General features: G+C 40.8%; 1 protein-coding gene across 1 annotated transcript; it reads right to left on the bottom strand.

Moving 5' to 3' along the window:
- Nucleotides 1-1136: 1136 nt before the first annotated feature.
- LOC139935313 (sacsin-like) lies at nucleotides 1137-19744 on the bottom strand. The gene is made up of 4 exons (XM_071929838.1): nucleotides 19677-19744; nucleotides 19284-19372; nucleotides 17495-17753; nucleotides 1137-15862 (listed from the first exon to the last, which is right to left on the bottom strand). Exons 1-4 carry the CDS (start codon nucleotides 19693-19695, stop codon nucleotides 3150-3152), a joined length of 13080 nt encoding a protein of 4359 aa, XP_071785939.1. The 5' UTR covers nucleotides 19696-19744; the 3' UTR covers nucleotides 1137-3149.
- Between the last annotated feature and the right edge of the window lie 880 nt (nucleotides 19745-20624).

Here is a 20624-nt window from a genome sequence, read left to right as displayed (position 1 = left end):
ATCGCCCTATCCACCCATTGGACCTACTGGCCAAACCAGAGGTTGATTGGCTATGTTTGTTACAATATTATTTAATTAAAATAGATGTAATACTAGGTTTTGCAAGAATACTAGAACACTGATGAAAGCACTGTCGGTGGTTTCTTGGCTCTGCAGGGGGAAAAAATCCACCGGCTAACTAACTACTGAGGTAGGATTACATCTATTTTAAATTGTTTGCTGTACCCATTGTTAACAAACATTACTATCGAACTGGTCTCTTGACATCTGGTGTAGATCTGCTCTAACAATATGCGGGAGGTCTTGGGTTAAAATCTCACCCGAGTAATAAGCCTGTGAATTCTTTCCTGCAGGACTCAGAAAGCATCTAGTATAACAGTGCTTGATTATCATTACACACCAGTTGGGCATGGTTCGGTCAACCAAAATGATTTTATTTTAAAAAGGTTGTTTTATTTTGGTGTTTATAAAAAAAATGTGTTAATTGTTCACTTTTCAATGTCGAAATCCCTAAATAAAACATGACACTATACTTCAAAAAATAGATTTAAACTAATATTCTACTTGATAGGTAGAAATAGAGAAATGTTGAGCCCCCCCCCCCCCCCCCCCACTTCAAAATTAATTTACGCCGTTCACATCACTCAGTCCAATCGTGCATGTTGTTTGTTTGTATTATTAGCAGACGAAACAACACATGTACGTATGCAAAACACTCATTTCACCGCTTGAGGGCGCGCACACGAAGTCACAGCCGCGTCCGAATGTTTTTGTTGGCCGCGTCATGCCACGGCCGCTAGACGCTGCCGAAGCCGCGGTCGCAGCCAGCGGCCACAGCCGAAACATTCGGACACGGCCTTATATTGTTTTCACATATTTTAATATTTTTCTTCTCCTAGGAACACCAGACTCGTGTCAGGCACCCTTCTTCAAATAGCTGAAACTGTAAACAGACTGACTTATGAGTTTTTCCTATTCATACGGTTTGTTACTTCATTCTGTCAGGTGTACAACTCTTACTAAAACGAGCCATTTGGTGACATCATAATGTCGAGACCCTCATGGATCATGGGTTGACTACCGTTGAAAGGTACATACATTCACCTCAAAACCATCTACACACAAAACTCACGAAAAAGAGAAATACTAGCTCTCTTAACAAAAATATACAATCAACAGCTACTATAGTAAGCTCATATCTAGAAAATCATACTTTGTTTTCAATCAGAACCTGTATTATGAATATCTTACAGAATTAACTTATTTTAAACTCTGTGAAGTGTACCGAGTCATAACAAAGTGTATTATGGCCTAAGACTAAAACCATTATATTCATTAAGTGTTTACGACAACGTTTCATCTATATATGCATCAAATTAAACTCTCAGTATCAAAACATGCCTTCGTGCATAAAGTACTATTATTAGGTACAAATATTTATTCCTTTCTCAAAACATTAAAATTAATTTGCATATGACATCATTCAAGAAACTCCAGTAAAACGTCATTTGGGACACATTTTGTTTCATAAAAAAGGTGTCGCTCCCTAAAAAATGGTTCCAATGGTGACTTTACCCGAAGACTCTGAATAAAATAAAGTAATCCCAGTACAACATACAGCTTGATTAAAATACACAATGTGCTAAAACCTTTAAGTTAAAGCCATTGGACACTTTCGGTAAACAGTATTGTCCAAGGCCCACACTTCGTGTATCACAACTTCTATATAAAATAACAAACCTGTGAAAATTTAGGCTCAATTGGTCATCGGAGTCGGGAGAAAATAACGGGAAAACCCAACCTTGTTTCCGCACGTTTCGCCGTGTCATGACATGTGTTTAAAATAAATCCGTAATTCTCGATATCGAGAAATGATATTGTTTTAATGTTTTCTCAAAAAGTAAAGCATTTCATGGAATAACATTTCAAGAGAAGTCTTTTATCATTTAATTACCTTCCGTAAACCCTGTAAGTTATTTGTAATTCTGTGAACTTTCAATTTTGTTTTCTGTTCCGAAAGTGTCCAATGCATTTAAGTGACATCACGCAATTTACGAGCAGGTACAACAAGGACCTAGTACATAAAGATAGAAAATCACAAGAAAAACATGAATAAACGCACACGTTTATATTCTTTTAAAATATCACAAAGACAACATGTTTTGCTCTTAAAGGCATAACATTGACGTGATTGTACAAAAGACTGCATTAACCGTGTTTTGAGATCAGCAGAACATATTACTCTCATTGAACCAACACCCATAAAAGTGTCACACTAATTTCAATAGTTTTGTACAAAATAAGGTACATCTTTTCTTCAGGGAATTTTTTTTCAAGTTCATAATTACATTATACAGTAGTTCCAATAATTATATAGTAACCTTGCAAGTTTTCTTGATCAATAATTTTAACCACAACATTATTTGCTCGGAAATGAAATCGCTTTATAATTTTGCTTTTTTTCGTCCACGAATTCATCGTGAACGAATAGTCATACATAAAACTTAATTATTTCTGAAAAAGATATGCCTTTTCTCAATAAAACAGCTCTAACTTAATTTAGCTTCTATCTTGCTAAACAGTTATAATACAAAGTTTGTGAAACAATTAGCCTTTTATGAAACCAAAGTTTTAATAACACAAAGAGTGAGCAGACGTTGAACACAAACTCACATCATGAGTAACGCATCTGTTCAAGTTGCATTACATTAATTTGTGAAGCTATGGAAATTATATCAATTGGTATTATATACATGCTATGAGGTTATAAAGTAAGTTTTGAAACACCAACCCTTATAATAATACCATATAAAAGCGAGTAGTAGAGCGAGTAAATACTTAAACGAACTCAAAAAGGCGTAACACGTCGACTGCATAACAATATAATTATGTTATAAAAGGTTTGGTATCTATACTATTAATTGATATCAGGCTTACCCTTAGCCCGGCAAACAACCTCACAGCGATAATTCCATTAAGAGTTATGTATTGTGTCATTGTAGGAGTGTCTTACAAGACATCGATATCAACAAAATATCAATATATCACTTAAATTCAGAATTTCTACCACTTCGAATCTGAGTAAATTCACTTTAACATCGGGAATCAATTCAAACATTTTATTATTGACTCTTTAGGTGTAAACAATTTCAAAATACCTTTATCCCAATGATATCCCTCACGAGGACGAGCAACTCTCGACAAAGCTTAAGGGCATTACTCACCTCGAAATCTTTATAAGCCTGTCCACTTGTCCTTGAGCTTCGGGTTTGAGGTTTTCGGGGTTTGCTGAAGTCACAACCAAGACGAATCAATTCACCTACTAGAGTCAACACTTCCCTTGATGTCACATCTTGGTGTTGACAGACTTTCCGTGCAAGAGATGTCAAGTCATTACTGCTCTCATCAGGACGACCGTCGAGACTGAACTGAGCTGCTTTGAGAGCCATTTCTACTGCTTGATGGATCTGAAAGGCAATCCATTGTACATGGGTTGGCAAGTTTTCATTCAACTCCGCAGCGAGGAAGTGCTCTTCAGCCTGTCGGAACCACAACCTTGCGCTGCGAGGGTCAGGGGTATCTTTGCTGAAGGAGGGTGGAACGAAGCCAGTTGAGTAGTCTTCTCTCTCTCTTCTTCCATGACGCTGGAAATCATCTTCGTACTTCTTTTGATAGTTTCTAGCGTCTTCTCTGTACCTTCTGACGTCATTGTCCCATTGGGGATATTTCTCTTGGTAGTAGGATCCGTTTTCATGTCTATCAATTTCCACTTGAAGGAACTTAAACGCTTCGTTTGCAAGTGTTTCCCTGCCAGGGTTCTTGTCTGGATGCCACTTACGGTAAAGACGCCTAATAGCTCTTTTTCTCTCTTCTTCTGGTAAATCGAAGGCTTCCTTAAGCTCCTCCCTAACTTTGTCTCGGTAGCTTTCGAAAATATCTGGCAGTGGCTCGTCAGATGGCATCGATGGAACTTCAGCTGTTGGGTCGCCAGTGAAGGGAACAACAGTCAGGTCAGGTTTTTCCTTACGTCGCAGGAACTTATAGAGTGATGTTACCTTGACAATGATGGTTGTTTTGAGCCCGATGTCTATTCTGTATTGTTTGGACAATTTGGAAGACGCATCACTCTCGCCAATCTGTTCAACAATTTTTGCATAAATTATCTCTGTATCTTCGTCTGATGAGTGGTCTGACTCCAGACTAAAAGATCCTGCTGATCCTGAGGCAGTGTTCTCACCAGCTTGATGTACATCTCCCAATGAACGCTCGTAACCCACAATCTCCCCTTTATGGAGCCGGTTGTAAGGATCGTCAACAAGAAGATGTCTTATATCTCTTGGAATAAGAGCCCCCAAACGGTATTGCCTGTTTGTGTGTGAGCCTGGTGCACCGGTGTCATACTCTGGAATGTCGGCCGTGGATAGGATGTCATTCATCCCATCAGGATTATCGCAGTCAAGAGCATTTTGTAGGAAACCTATGTGTTCAGAGTCCAGCAAATCTTTCATCACGGCACCACAGCACTGTGCAATAAGACTGAAGGTTAGACATCTAATCTTTGCAGTATGACACACGTGCTCCAAGTATATTGTCATAGTGTCTTTGTTAAAATATGCTGGTACTGACTTTGGTCTACTTGTAATTAATGCCCCATTCGAGTCATACAAGCCAAGTTTCAGTTCAGCCTTGCAGCAGAAGTTACTGAACTTCTGAAGCAGTTTAGCACTTTTTGTTTTATCTGCGTCTGGTGGTTTATCTAGTTGATGCTGAAGAAGTCTCAGCAGCACTCGTGTCATCTCCACCGAGTTCACCATCCTCTTGATATGTTCTAGATGTGGACAATCTTGTCCAGCAGGGCAATCTTCGTTATCTTCATGTACATTTTCATGCATCTCATTTCCCAGATTCTTGGGACGTAATGATTCAGGAAGAAGCTCGATTAGACTCATCTCATCATTTACATCAAATCCGCATTGCTTAAGTGGAATAAGAAACTCTTTATCAGTTGACGCTAGCTTCATCTTATCCATCAGATGTGGATCTGCGTAATACAGATGTGAAGATTTCCTCAGAAGATTGTTAGAACAGGGAAGGTACAGCTCAGTGACTGTTATCTTGCATTTCCCTTCGGTACTTCCAAGTAGTGTGAAAAGAGCTGTCACAGCACCTAGAGCTGACTTGCTCTCATTTGGACCAAGACATTCGTCTTTGCATTCTGTCTTGATGGTCGACAAAACTCCAGCCAACTGGTCGAACGTACATTTTGTTTCTGCTCCAAGTAATTTTAAGAGGGCATCAAACTCTGATAACTCCCTCGGTGCCTTGTACAAGTATGGCCTAAGACTCTCCTCTTCGTGGTCCATCATATCAAAGACCGTTTGATCAGCTCTGATGAGGACTTTTCCATTATCTACCAAGCACAGAGCAGTGTGGTGTAAACGACGCTGCAGTTCCTCTCCATGCTCTAATATATTGTCTTGAATATACTTAAAAATCTTTGTCATGACCTTCTTAAACGTATCTCTCACTTCGGGTGGCAGCATATCTTCCTTGTGGATAGCATTATTTTCAGCCATACGACAGCAAACTTGTTGGATGTGACTCAGTGCTTTATCGACGACAACTTTGTTTTGGATGCCAAGACAATCATGTATGGAGACTTTTCTGTCGATGCGTGTGTTTGATGGTATCGACCATCTCGGTAGAAGCTTGGCAACTGACCACACAAGTTTTACATATCTTTCAGGCATTGATCCTCGATATGCAATGAATGGACGCAGCTCTTGCCCATCAGATACAGCAGGATGAATGTCGATTAGTTCTTGTTTTATTGGAACTGAAGGAATAAACCTGATCTCTGCAATTTCACGCAGGAAAAGTGCGTTGTGTAGGTTCTTATTAGAGTCAAGTTCTTCAGCAAGAAGTTCAGAGGCTTTACAGAGCTCATCGCGTTGTGTGCGTATGGTGACTTCCTTTGATTTTGATTCAATTTTCCTACAAAACTTGACAAACAGCTCCGGAGTGACTTCAGTTTGAAGCCCTAGCCGAGACAAGAAGTACTTCACCAACCTCATCGATTCAGGTAGTAATTGGCTCTGGTCGATCATGTACTTAAAGAGTGCATTCACTGGGTCAAAAAAGTATTCTACGGTTCTTAAGACACCTTCTTTATCAGGAATGAATGAGATTTGAGAAAGTCTCCTTATAATGCTGTCTTGCTCATCAGCAGAAGAACAACGCAATACTTTGTCTTCAATATTCTTGAGATGCGCAACCTTGGCCTTCAGGGTGAGCAGGTTGAAACTTGGAAGTATGAACTTTAAGTAAACGTCAGCATGTGTAATGGGAGAGATACCAAGTTTACTATGAACTAAATTCAAATGTCGACTTGGATGCAAAAACACACAATTCATGTGATTCATCCATGTTTCAACCTCAACCTCTACCTCAACCTCTAGTAAACTATAATAGCCTTCAATTGTATGACAGTGTTGGAAGGACTGAAGACTGGTGAGCTCGCCATTGGGGAGTTTGAAAATGGTCAACATCTTGATGGTTTGGACGTTCTCCTCAGAAAAGGAGTCACATCCCTCTTGAAGATACCGGAGCAAAATATCACTGTCTGAGAGTGAGAGATTTTCAATCTCTCCATCTGTGGCCAACATAAACTTGATGACATCTACAACACTATCTGGCTTGACAGGCAGAGCTAAGTAGTTCTTCAAAAGCTCAGTTAAAGTTGATAATACCATAGGCATATGCTTCACATCAAGTTCTGGAACACCCAACTTCTGCAGTACTTTGGTGACTTCCTCACGGAATGGTGTGTCACAGAAACCATGAAGGAACAGGACGGTTTTAGACATTGCAGGTGATACCAGTTTCTCTGATGTTGTAGGGAACAAAGGCCAATCTTGGATGGGCTGTAGACAAGTTTGGGAATTTCCCTTCGTCTCACTGCAGATGAACTCCCACAAGTTCATAATCCATGATGCAGGAGGATGTCCATTTTCTTGGGGTGTCCATTCTATGTGATGAGTACATCCTTGCCAATCTTCAGGCAGGTAGCGTATCAAGTGCACGGCAAGTTCAGAGATGGTAAACTTCTTGAAAATCCCACTGGTATAAGCCTCTTCTTCTGATTTCTTTTGTCGAAGCCATGAGGAACACAAACGGACAAGTTTCCTGTGCAGAAACAGCTGTTTCAAGTTGGGAAGCACGTTACAATGCGAGCTTACGTACAGTCCATCTAGTGTAGTAAACACACCAACCTTGTTGTCATTCGTGAGACGCAACGGGAGACCATTCAAATCAATTGGCTTGGTAATACCTTCCAGGCAGTACTTGAACATCGCAGAGAAAGTGTGACTGTCTTGGAAAGCTGTTTCAGTCAAAGAGACTGATGATGAAGGATCAATTAAAGGGTTACATAAAAGGTGCTCTACAACTGATTTGGGAGACACAAACTCTGTTTGAACATCACAAGATTGGAATGCTTCACACAGTTCCACCGAACTTGCTAACAACTTGAAGCCTACTTTTAGTAAAAACGTTCTCAGGATGGTGGACCTTGAGGTTGTCTTTTTTGTTTCTACTTCTGCAGACGCCCTCACATGGGGATTGTCTTGCATGCTCAGGTCATCAAAGTATGCTAAGCTTGTAGCTGTGTTCACATGGTGCCAGGTTACTTGTGTTCCCTTACCCTTCTGACAAACAACAGGTAGCACTTCCAAGTTATTTTGACTGATGTACTGAAGTGTGGCCTTGGCAACTAAATGCCATTCGCTGTGCAAGTTCTTCAAATTCTTTGGAAAAAGATCGTCATAAAACGAAATGAGGCTTTGGACTGTTGATTTCCCGTTATCCTTAAGAGGAATTTGTTTGCCTGCTTCCATCAAAAGTTTAGCATAAGCCGGAGCAACGACACCTTTAATCAGCTGACGATTCCATTTGTGGATGAGTCGATCATCATCCTCTGCATCATGTTCCTCCATTGCGTAATCATCACCTTTAGAAAGATTTCTTCTTGAAGAATCCAGCTCAAACATGCCATTTACATGCACAGGTAGTTCAGTGTGAATGGGTAAAGGAAGAACACAGTATGCTCTGTGCTGTCGATGTTGGACACTCTCAACTCTTTTACCACTTAAGAGAGCTGCTACTCCTCCTCTGGGAAGACGATCTTCTGACCCCTTGATACCTGCGACTCCTTCAAATCCAAGCATTTGTGACACCATCCACTTTTCTTTTCCCTCCGAAGAGTCTTGAATGACAAGGCTGTAGACTTGACACATGGATGGAATGATTTCATTTGGATTGTTTTTGAACAGCTTGACATGTTCAGATAGTTTAGCGCGTTTTTTCCTGTCCTCATCCGAAAATGTTGCCATGGTGGAATACTTCACTTCCAGTCTGTTGGTTTCACTATTGACACGTGAGATCGTGATCTTCTTGAGGTTGTTAAGGAATAGCAGAGCTTCTTCCGAGACAATCTGAAATTCATCCAGTAACCTTTCTATCCGCACGGGGCTGAAGCATTCTTCAGATATCTCAGAAGGCTTTGCTCTGAGTGGGAAGCGAAACATCGTTCCTTCAAGATCTTTGAATTCCTCTTCGAGATATCCAGACAACATGTCAGGGAAGTTCTGTCTGAAGTCTTCGTTGGTGTTATACCTTCTACCGGGGCAGGTTTCATCAGCTCTTTCAGTATACTGTAGTAGAGGATCAAACACACACAGAGTGTCCTTGTTACTAAGGAAACTTGGACAATCAGTAAGATGGTACACAGCGTTGAAGCCAATTCCAAATCGTCCAGTAGTTGAAATATCCTCTCTCTTACCACCAACGCCTACTTTCTGAATTCCCTTGATATCTGCTTCAGTGAAGGATTTATCATTGTACACACACAACGCAGGAAGGTTTTGGACACCAGCCCAGTCGTTGGATATGACTTTGTGAGACTTGTGCTTGCGAGGGTCATACACAAAGTGTATTTCCGTAGCTCCAGCGTCATCGGCGTTTTGTAACAGCTCCTTGAAGACATCAGAAACATGTGGATAGGATCTCAGGATGTTACTTAGGCGGTCTGTTAGTTTTTCCATTTGTCCAAACTCGGATTCGAATCCACTGGAGGTAGAGCATCCATCAAGTTTTTTCTGTCTGGTTGTTTTGATACCGATAGTTTCTGCGGCCTTCTGTGATAGGGAATCATGAGTGTAAACTTCATTGGCAGATTTATGTACCCACCACAAATCATGGTACGTAAGGTCACTTGGCTTCTGCAAAATGCATTGGTCATCTAATACATACATTTCCTCATTTACATCTATGTCTAGGTGCTGCGTATCATCCGCCTGGTGACTGCGACATATTGCAACAACTTCTGATGTCATCGCCTCTGCCGTTCTGACAGCTACGTCTGTCAGAGCCATGTCTCCGAATTCTGCCTTCAAAAGATGTAATACTTGAAGATAACCTCCGATCTCAAAATGTTGTTTCACCCCACAACGTCTCAACAGAGTCTCAAACCGACGTAAGTCAGTAGGAACTTCAAACAGATAAGGTCTACTTTTGCCATTGTACTTAAAGGCAAACTTCTTGCAAGCTCTGAATTCACCTTCACATAGAATAAATCGCAGAGAACAAAGCCTGTCAATGTTCTGGTCTGTATCATCATCTCTGCAAAATGCATCTTGGAGAAATGAATATATTGTTTGAGCCATAGAAGATGTTTGTTGTGTGGATTTCTTTGTTTTTTTGATCAGAATTTCGAGCTGTTTAATGACGTCAACGACTTTGACTTCATTTTCAACAAACCCCAGAAAGCCTTTGACGCTTTGATCCACTGCTTCAGATCCAAGTCTACCCTCATCTAGTAAAGGTTGGACAGAGCCAATTAAGAACATGTGTCTGGACTCATACAGAGAAGCTGCTGACATTAACTCAAAGTCGCTCTTACACCATACAGACGGGTAATCATTGGGCTTAGACAACACAGGAAGAAACTTTGCATTCTGGATTCGTTTCTTCTGTTCAGCTGTGGGTGTATCTTGTCTCCCCAACTTCTGACCAATCAACCTCAGAATGTTTTTAATCTTCTGGTCATAACCCTCGTTCATAGAGATTGATTCTGCTCTTTCACACACATCATCCCAGGGTAGATCATCGCAAGCCATACCTAGTTCTTTCAAGGAGAGAAGGCGGACCTCCCGGCGGTATTCTTCTCCATGAGGAAAACATAGAATGTCGTTTTCACTGTAAAGAGATCCAATGAGTGTAAATGGATGGACTAACCTATCAGGAGATGCAAGATCGTCCTCGTCTGGAGAAAATGGAATACAGTCGGTGTTCTTAAGAGAGTCATCATAGTCAGTCACCTTTCTTTCACCTAAACGAAGATCTAACAGATGCAGAACGATGTTGTCTCTGTGAATTGATTCAAGGGCTCCTTCCTCCAACATTTTAAAGAAAACTTCTTGGAGAAACCGACTGACATTGAAGGTGTTGCTGTCAAAGGGGATGTTTGCTCCCACGTTAGCAATACTAGAAACCACATCTGGATTCAACTCGACCCAGCTTTTTGCGTGTAGCTCCTGACGTAAGAGTGTTATAACGCTGGATTTCAGATCTTCTGAATCAGATTGGCTCCATTCAGTGAAAAAGCAGTCTTGCATTGCTACCCACTGACTCCCATTGAATATCACAGCAGGTGCATCTATATCCCTGCCCAGTGTGTGATAAAATGTATCAACAAATGAGCAAAAATCACTTGAGCATTGGGACTGTCTTGGCCACAAACTCTGAAAATCTCGTGCATTTACGACATTCTGGCTTTGCATAGTTTGAAGATCTTGGAGAAGATTAAAAAGTGCGCGAGATAAGACTGACTTTATGAGACAAATGTTCCAACGTGCTTCAAACTCACCTTTTGAAGATGATGGCTTACTCCAGAGCTGGCGACGATTGGGCTGCAGCAAAAAGTTGCCATTGACATGAAAGGGAAGACCTGTTGAGACTTCAAGTGGTAGGTAGCTGAAAGCTTTACCATCAACAGGTTTGGGTGCAAGACCTTGTACACCGGCGACTAGTTCAGCTGCGACACCACCACATGGGAGAACTCCTGCTCTGCAACCATCATTTGTTTCTGCTAAGTCTAAGATTTCACCCTGCACCATGCATGAGCTGATGATAAATTGACTACATTTCTTCTTGATTTTGTTTGATGCATATGTCTCCTGAGTGACCTTCACAATCATTGTTGTCTCTGGGACAGGTAAACTGGAGTCGTCCTTGCATGCTACTGTTGCCGCAAGGAGATTACGTTGTGTTTTCATGTCTTCTTCTTGACCTGATATTGATCGAGGCATCTGTTGAATCCTCTCCAGTTTAACAGACATCACTGTATTCATTTCATATGGGTTCTTAGAATCAAGCTCATGAACACTAACATGGACAACGTTTTGAGTGAAGAGTAAGAGGGTGGAGGAAGCCTTCTTCAAAGATTCTATTAGTGGTTTGACTGCATCCTTTGAATCAAATACACCATCAGCTAAATGGTTCAGCTGTTGATTTGCTTCTTCGGGTGTACGTAGTGGTAGTCTGATCAAGGTGTGGTCGAATCCATCATCAGTAGATGTAGCAAGGTTGCAGCCAAAGATTCCATTGTAAGGTTCAAACTGGTTTGGATATGATTTGAGTGTAAGGTGGTGACGTGAATTAGTCAAATCTAGTTTAATACCAGGGTGCCCAGGCTGTATACGAGTTCCAAGATGTGTGGTTCTAGGATCACAAATCAACACATAGGGTCCGCTGACTATACTAGGGACATCTGTGAGATGATAAACTGAAGTGAAGCCCAATCCAAACCGTCCAACTTTATCAAGCTTGAGTTTCTTGCTCTGTGCTGCTATACTGCAGATATTTGTGATGTCCTTCTTTGAGAATCGTGCGTTATTATAAGCCCAGATCGACGGCCCATGACATGCTTTCATTCCACTACTCAGAAGATCACTTGCGGTTTCTTCATTTCTGCGCCAATCAATGAGGAACTTCACTTCAGTGGCTCCTGCATCATCAGCATTCTGGATCAACTCCTTGAAGATGTCCACTCCTTTCTTGTACATATCAAGATTTCGCTTAATAGCATTTATTGGAGTCTCGTGAGGACCTGCCAAATCATATCCATAATTTATAGCCTCAGATGGAGCTAAGATGTGACTTAATGGCTGTACACCCAAACTTTGAGCCAAATCATTGGATATCGACTCATGGATAACACGTCTGTCATATTCTGCCAGGACATTTTCATCAAAAATTTGTTTCATTAGTCGCTCCTCATCTACGTATAGACACTTGGATGCTTCCAGCATATAGAGACAACTGCCACTTGTTCCTAAATTCCTGCAAGGAACTAGCAGGTCTGAAGTCTTGGAATCAAAATCGGCTAAGTTCGTGATGTATCTTAAGATACTGTGCACCAGTTCTACATCACTGTTAATGCTTGTTTCATTACAGACATGCTCCCCTTCGTGTTTCATCTGAATATGTGACAGAACAACACTGAGTGCACTTTCCTGGAAGGTTTGTCGAACTCCCAATCGAGTAAGGAGATTATCATGTGGTTTGATACTGTCTGGTACAGTGAAGAGGTATGGCTTCAGATCAATACGAAGTGTCCCAACAGTTATTGCCATTTTGTCAGGGGTTGTAAACCCTGCGCCATACCATACCCATGGTTCTGAAGTGATAATGGTTGGGAACAGGTGATTCAGATGCTGGTCTGAGGCTCTGCTAAGGAACCCGTATATCTCATGTACTGCATTGGAGACGGTAGGTATCCCGGCTGGATATACAAAGTTGCTCACAACATTCTTCAATTGGTGCACAACATTTTCAACCTTCTGATAGTTTCTTGGATCAAGCTGTGCACTCCAGTTGAAGACATTCAGTAGCTCTTGTCGAATACCTTGCATCCTGATGAGAGGAACCACAGAACCTTGCAACATGGCTGACTCAATTAACCCAACTTGACGTGGGGAGTACAGTGTGTTGTTCTTACCATACCAGCCAGCTGAGACAGGGTACTGAGATGGAGATGAACCCTCGCATGGAACCCAATTCAAATCTTCAAGGAACTTGTACAATGGCTTAGTTATCCTGTTACTGGAAACATTCTGAGTTAACAGATGAGGGAAGCGATTGATGTAGATAAGGAGCACGTGAGCTCTCTCAACGTCTGCCTGTCTCTTTTCTCCACCTCTTGACACTTCGGTTGCCACATTTAGCACATCACTAGACGTGACATGAGAATCATTCTTCAGACCGACCCGTTTCAGGTGATTGAGAAGTTTACCCTTTGAATATTCCTTGACTGGAAACACATTTGCAGATCCAAGCAGCAATAAAAGATGATCACTTGGTTCAAATAGCTCAGAGGGACTTGCCAGCTTGTCATCTGCAGTGGGTATGAACTTCAAGTGCTGAACTAAACCATCATATTCTTGGTTTGCTAACACCCAAGACATAATTGTCATGGATTCGTCGACAGTGTAGAATCTTTCGGCCACAGCAGGAAGGATATTGTTGTGCAGAAACTCAAAAGCTGCCTCCTTGTGAATACCCATCAAAGATACTAAATTGTCTTCAGAGCTATCCACGATGATTCGGCACTTCTTCAGACGTTTGACTGGGATCCCAAAGAAACTGCTTGGAACTGCACTCACACCTTGCTTTGCTGATAGAAAACTTTGATCATTTGACAGAAACAAAGGCAGGAGTTTTAGAACTTCTTTCTGTTCATTACTAACTTTTCGCAGTTGGCAAAATAAACCTCTCAGCTCATTTTTACTTCTAGCTTTCATCTTTGTTACACATCTCTCCATGTTGACTTTTTGTCTGTGTGCAATCAATATGTTCAGCACTCCCTCAGGATCCGGAGCTTGGATGAACCTGTCCAATTTCCTGTGGCTGGTTATGTAAGACGGAAGATCATCACGTAAAACAATTGCCCCAACGTTTTCAAGAAACAGACAAATGCCCTCAGTCAAACAAGCATTTGAATACCTTGACATTTGCTTACGAAATATGATGCGATTTTCCTGCATCTTTGCGAGGAACCCGTTATTCATCATTGGAATGAGTGGAATACTTCTGAATTTCTCAAGAGAGACTTGATTCTTTGTCAGCCAGTTCCACATCTCAGTCAACCATTGAATGGAGGGATGTTTGTTGCATCCTGGAGTCCACTGGACTTTTACATCTGTCCCTCTAGTCCAGGTACTTGGAAGTATTTGGTGAAGTAGTGGTAGTATATCGTCGACCTCAAGGTTCTTCAGCTGAGTGTAGGATAATACTTGTGGAGATTTCAACACTACTGGCATGTCACTTGCAGCAAACTTTGCCTCTGCATTTGGAATGAGACCACTTGGATTCTTACTGCTGGCAATGTACACTGTGGGTGATCTTTGCAAGAACAAAGTAAATGTACCATCCTGTAATGGCAGTAGATAGAGATTGGTCAGATCAGATTGTGTGTCACTCGTAACATAGTCTATAAGTTGAAGCTTCTGAGCTTGTGATAGGTATTGGAGAGGATCATGCCGGATACATGAACGAACAACCGAGGGTGTTATCTCTTGGTACTGGACACCTGCCCAACGAAGAGATGCAGTAACGTGGCTCGGCAGTTGTGCAATTGCATATCCCTTATGCTTTAGTATCTTAGTAAGCAGAGGGTTCTTTTGGGTGTCCACGTATACCTCGTTTGCCTTCATCCAACAGCCACCATTGTGATCAGTGTAGAAGATTGCATCATTCCTAAGCATCTGCAGGAATGTTTTGACACCTGTCGACCACTCCTCGTTGATGCTCTGTTTACGTGGCCAGGCTCTATAGACATCATCGGGTTTGACTGGATCAGTTGCCTCTTTGCTTTTCTCTATTGAAGCAAGAACCACTTTTCTGTAGACATCAGGAAATACTTCAGTTGCCAATAGCTTGTTCCATATGGCATTCTTGTCATGTCGAGACTCTCGATCTGGCCATTTGATGCCTCGACGGTTGTCACCAATGCCAAAATAGCCATGAACGTGAACAGGTAAACCAGTTTGCTCACTACCAGGCAGTGGCAGGAAACAGAACACTCGACCATCACTCCTACTGACACCTATTGAATCCTGACACATGCCGACCTGAATGGCTACACCCATCCAGGGTACTAACTTCAGATCAGCGTCACTGATGAGTTGTTGAAGTTGAGGGGAGGTACTTTCTGTCTTTATGGTATTCACTGTAATGAACCTGCTGATGCAAGAGCCGGCACCGGTCTGCTTCTCTATATTCATACATGCCACCGTATGAAAGTCTCGCATCTCTGGAACTCGTGTCAAAAAGTCTCGTCTTTGAATTGTCAAGTGTGGACGATCGCCAGGAGTAACATGTACTTTGAAGATTTGTCGTGGCTGCTCATGAATATGACCCCTGTCATAGACTTCAATAGAGTGGACATGCTTTAGGAACAGTAGAGACAGCTCAGAATCTGTTTCAAAAGACCTGAAGAGGTCAAGCACTCGATGGTCATCTGTGTACACATTTTTACTGATTTCTGAAGCCTCTGTACGAAGTGGAAACCGGAAAATAGTTCCTTCAAAATGACCATTCGCAAAACTGGATTCAGCACAACGGAATAAGTCAACAAGAAAGGGAGAAAACTGTCCTCGAAATTTCGACAGTAGCTCTGCATTAAGTTTCCATTTCTTACCTCGTCTCCCCTTGTACTTGGTGTTGGTGTGAGGATTGTAGTTGAAGTGTTTTTCTCTTGGATCCAAGAAACCAATCGTCTTCCCACTCAGGATGCATGGAAGGTCTGAAAAACAGTAAATAAGGTGAAAAAATATAAGAAATAAGCAGCATGATCAAACTATAACAGAAAAACAATTTTTGTTTTAAATTGAGAGTAGCAGTCAGTGAGACTTCGGCCAATCGAGCTGTACAGCTTGATGCCATAGCCCTTTTATTGAATGACCAAAATGAGTCAACAAACTGGCATAGTTACATTTGGTGGTGTCTTCAGTAAATTGTGTTTGAAGCTAACTATAACCCAATTTTAATACACCTGTGATTTTTTTCACAGAGCAAGGGAAATACAGAGTATACAGTGCTAACACACATCGGTGTAGGCCTTTTTGGGTAAAACCAAAATGATTATTCTTTATCCCGTTGCAAATTTGTAAAACATATAACAAGATTGTTGTTTTTGATTTCACGGATGGAGCATATAGTTTCAAACCAATTGGACGTTTGTTAAACTATTATTCATAAATACCCCAGACAGTTTCTCTTCTCCTATTGGTGGAGAGCGCGTCACGTGGGTGTGCATAAACCTTTTGTTAATGACCGGTAAAAAGTGTTAATTTATGGACGTGACACGCGACCTTGCACCTGTTCTCATAAGACAGTTTCTTCATTCCTATTGGTCGAGAGCAACGGCTGAAACAGTTGTGCCACATTGCGGGACGCGCGACGCCCCCAGCATTCCCTTATAAGGAGTTGTTTGCACGAGGGCAGCGGAGGAGCCTACAATTTCATAGCTGGAGGGGTGTTGTGTTGAAAAAAAATCATTGAACAATTATAATTTTTGCATTTATTTTACTTTTTGACCAACAAGTGATGATGTTTTTGACCGAAAAGGTATTTATAAATGGGAATCAAAATGTGTTGAATCGGTTTTCAACTGATGGTTTAAACCCGCCAAGGCCTGGTTCTTTATAAATTTACCTCGACTTCGTCTCGGTAAATTATCAAGAACCAGGCCTCGTTGGGATTAAACCACTAGTTGAAAACCTCTTTACCACACATTGATTCCCTTAATCAAATCCATTGTTTGATATAATTTACAAAAATAAGTCTTGAGTAGGCGTGCCAAATTTTGGCAATCTAAAAAAATACATTATGTAAAATCATTATGGATGCCAATTATAAGCTATTAAGTTTTTTTTTTTTTGTTTTTATTTGGGGGGAATTGAATCACAAGTAGGGGCCTTTTTGTAAACTGTACACCAAGAATACTGACTAGTCGATGGCTCAACTATGTCACAGTGCCTGCGGGGACTCATTTGCAACTTCTGGTGGTAATGTTTTCATTTGTTTTGGCCGTAATATTGGGTTTGTTCAATGTGCATCAACAAACAAGTCTCCACATTTTTAACGTAATTGGACAAAATTTATCACCATTGGAACAGAATGCTGTTTTTCTCTTTTAGCAAACGGCATGGAAAGAACACACCTCGAACCACTCTATATTAGCAGTGTTAAAAGGTGGAAACAGATTCCTATTTGTTTCCACCCTTAAAAAAGAAAAAGAAAAACAGTTTTCCCCAATAACAAAATATAATAATCTATAGATTGAATGAAAATTCTTTATCCCGATGCAAATTTAGAATAGTATCCAGTAAAAGAGTCAAACAGTAGTAAGAATATAAAGTAAACACTAACTGACCTGTCAAGTGATAGACAGAGATGAAACCCAGACCAAACCTCCCAACCTTTGTGAGTTCATCGACCTTTCCACTCTGTTCAGGATGTTGGATGTTATACCAGTCTGGCGGTTTAAAGACAGCATCGTTGTAAGCATACAGGGCTGGACCTTGGAACTGACCAAGCTCACTTGTCCAGAGTTGATCCTTGGAGTGTTGTGACTTATCAAACAAGAAGATCACCTTGGTTGCCTCAGCATCATCAGCATTCTGCACAAGCTCCTGCAATGAAAAAAAAGTTTCATCACAGATTGAGGTAAACCAGTAAAGCCAACAATAAAGCAAACAGGAAGTACTTGAATAGCACCTTTGAGCTTGTTGATATAAACAATTTGTATGTTCAACCCTCATTCATGTGTTGTGACTGCATGATCCGATGAGAAACAGGCTCATTCAACTGTTTGGTCTGGCTTAAAAAAAAAAGCTCAACCATGGGGCAGGAATCCTTCACATATCACCCTTAATGATATAAAAACACACACAAATGAATTAATGTTTTATAATGAAACCATTTTGTTCCCCGCACCGCCTCCCCATTTCAATTTTTGTTTTCGCCTCTCTTAAAAAAAAAGCTGGTTTCGCCTAGTTAACAACACTACACCACTGTTTAGCTCAAGCGTGATGAAACTTCATCTACCAGGAAACTAGTTATTTGTATTTTGAAGCAAACCTTTGGTTAAAAATGTGAACTATAGTGAGTCTCTGAATACTGTTTTGGGTTGTCCAATCATTTGCAACAAAATTCATTGACAACAACATCAGGCAAATTATGCATGCATTTTGTAAACCTGTTTTATTGCCATGATTGTTTGAAACAGTAACTCAACAGCAGGTTCCATGAAGTAGGTGCACCCACCTTTATCTGCCAGAGTTTTTCTTTACACAGATTACAGTCGCATTTAATTACTTGGTTTATTTTCTTGTTGTATTTTCCATAAAGGTGCCTCCATCCATCTAAACTAATTGTCATAGTTACAAATTAATTAGTTTTTGACCAGAATGACCAAACAAAGGGCACGATCTTTAACCTTCAACCGAACCAATCGATCATTCAAGTACATTCGAGTACATTATGTGATACAAAGTGCAGCGCAGCTACGAAGCTAACGACTGCCGCACTCTGGCTATACAGAGCCCTGCGAAAAATTGGCTTCAGTCAGAATTTGCCCCCCGCGTAGAAATGTTTGACCTGCGAAAATCGCAAGTTTCACTACGTTTTATGTTGCATAAAAGTACAATATGTGGAGCAAAAACTTTATCAGAATTTCATTATTAAAATTAAATCATACGAACCTCTCTAATTCATAAATCAACTCCAAAGCTTTACCGTCGAGATTATTGGTCGTCTGCTCGGTTAAAAAGCCACCATTTTTGTTGTGAAGTAATTCTATTTGTAGACGGTTTACGACACAACCAAACGGCTGTTTTATGTGTGGTGTTCAATATAACGTTCTACAGGGTAATTGCATGTGAGTTTTTGTGGATAGGGTGGTTCAGCCACTCCTTCTGATGAGGATGTTTTTTGAATTTAATGGACGGTCCGTCAGTTCGGATCTGAGTCGTATTTCTGACTATCTGCAAAGCTCGCTCTTTGGAGTCAAACTGCAAGTAAAAATTGTATTGCAGCCATTTTGACTAAAAACGCTACGTCCGTAAAATTTGCGCATGTTATTCGCCCCTGCCCCCCCCCCCCCAAAAAAAAAAAAATAAATAAACCGTCACAAAAAAACCCAAACATGGGATGTAGCCTACCTTAAGTATCTGTCCTCCTTCTGGATACTTGTCAAGAACTCGCTTCAGGTAAATATGAAGAGGCGGCAATTTCTGCCCAAAATCATCATCTGCAATAACAAACAACACGCAGTTGTTAACGGGCGTTAAATGTGTAGTGGAATATAGGATATTGAAACTGTAGGCTTCCAGACCTATATTGGAATTATGTGAACGTGTCCTTATATTGCACGATTTAATAAGCAGGCCGGGCAGCGAATATTTTTCCCCAAACGACATTGCAATGATTTGGTGAACGAGCAGGTTAATTTCAAAAAAATAAATAATGATGACGTTATCTGACGGAAAGAACCAATCACAGCGATATTGCAATGTCGTTTGGGGAAAAAACACGCGGTCGGGCACGGTACTTACCATCACTTGAGTCAGCCATACTCGGTTAGTCTTTATGAAGTGTTGCTGATCTGTCGAACGCCATTTCCTGTCATTATAACCAAAGTGTAGTTATAGATGTGTTTCAATTCAGAAGCTCTTAATAAACCCAAAGTGTAGTTATAGATGTGTTTCAATGCAGAAGCTCATAAAGGAACACGTTGCCTTGGATCGGACGAGTTGGGCAAAACAAAAGCGTTTGTAACCGTTTTTTATAAAATGCATATGGTTGGAAAGATGTTTTAAAAGTAGAATACAATGATCAACACAAGTTTGCCTCCACATTGCGTGGGTTTCCTTCTACTGTGCGAACTAACACGGTCGGCCATTTATAGGAATCAAAATTTTGACCCCCATAAATGGCCGACGTGTTAGTCGACGAGGTAAAAGGAAAACAACACAATTTCGAAGCATGTTTGTGTGGATTATTGTATTCTACTTTTACAACATCTTTCTACCCATATGCATTTTATAAAAAACGGTTACGAACGCTTTTCAAAGACCAACTCGACCGATCCAAGGCAATGTGTTCTTTTAATAAACCCGAAATGTAGTTATAGATGTGTCTCAATGCAGATGCATGTCTTTATACAAGCTCTGCTTCTGAATTAGCTCCCTCTGTGGTATCATTATTGAAAACAAAATGAACCCTGAACCTTGAAAAACTGCAATTACTACGAAAAACGGCCTTTTAAAAATATAGCCTCATTGAATGTAAAGCCATTGTCTGTCTTCCTTTGATCAGAGGTATTGCGTGCTGTGAGGGGGAATCCCCCGCGCACGCAATTCCTCTCAATCACTCAATTATATCCATCCGCCAGACCGGCACACACATCAGAACAATACAAAACACGGGCTATTTTTAAACGAATGGATACATTCCCGATTCAAAACAGATGTAAAAAAAAATCGATCATAGCAAAGTTGAGA

The sequence above is a fragment of the Asterias amurensis genome, chromosome 3, assembly GCF_032118995.1.
Source record: "Asterias amurensis chromosome 3, ASM3211899v1".
Lineage (NCBI taxonomy): Eukaryota > Metazoa > Echinodermata > Asteroidea > Forcipulatida > Asteriidae > Asterias > Asterias amurensis.
The sequence above is the reverse complement of the archived record's forward strand: the minus strand, read 5'-3'. Positions and strand labels throughout refer to the sequence as shown.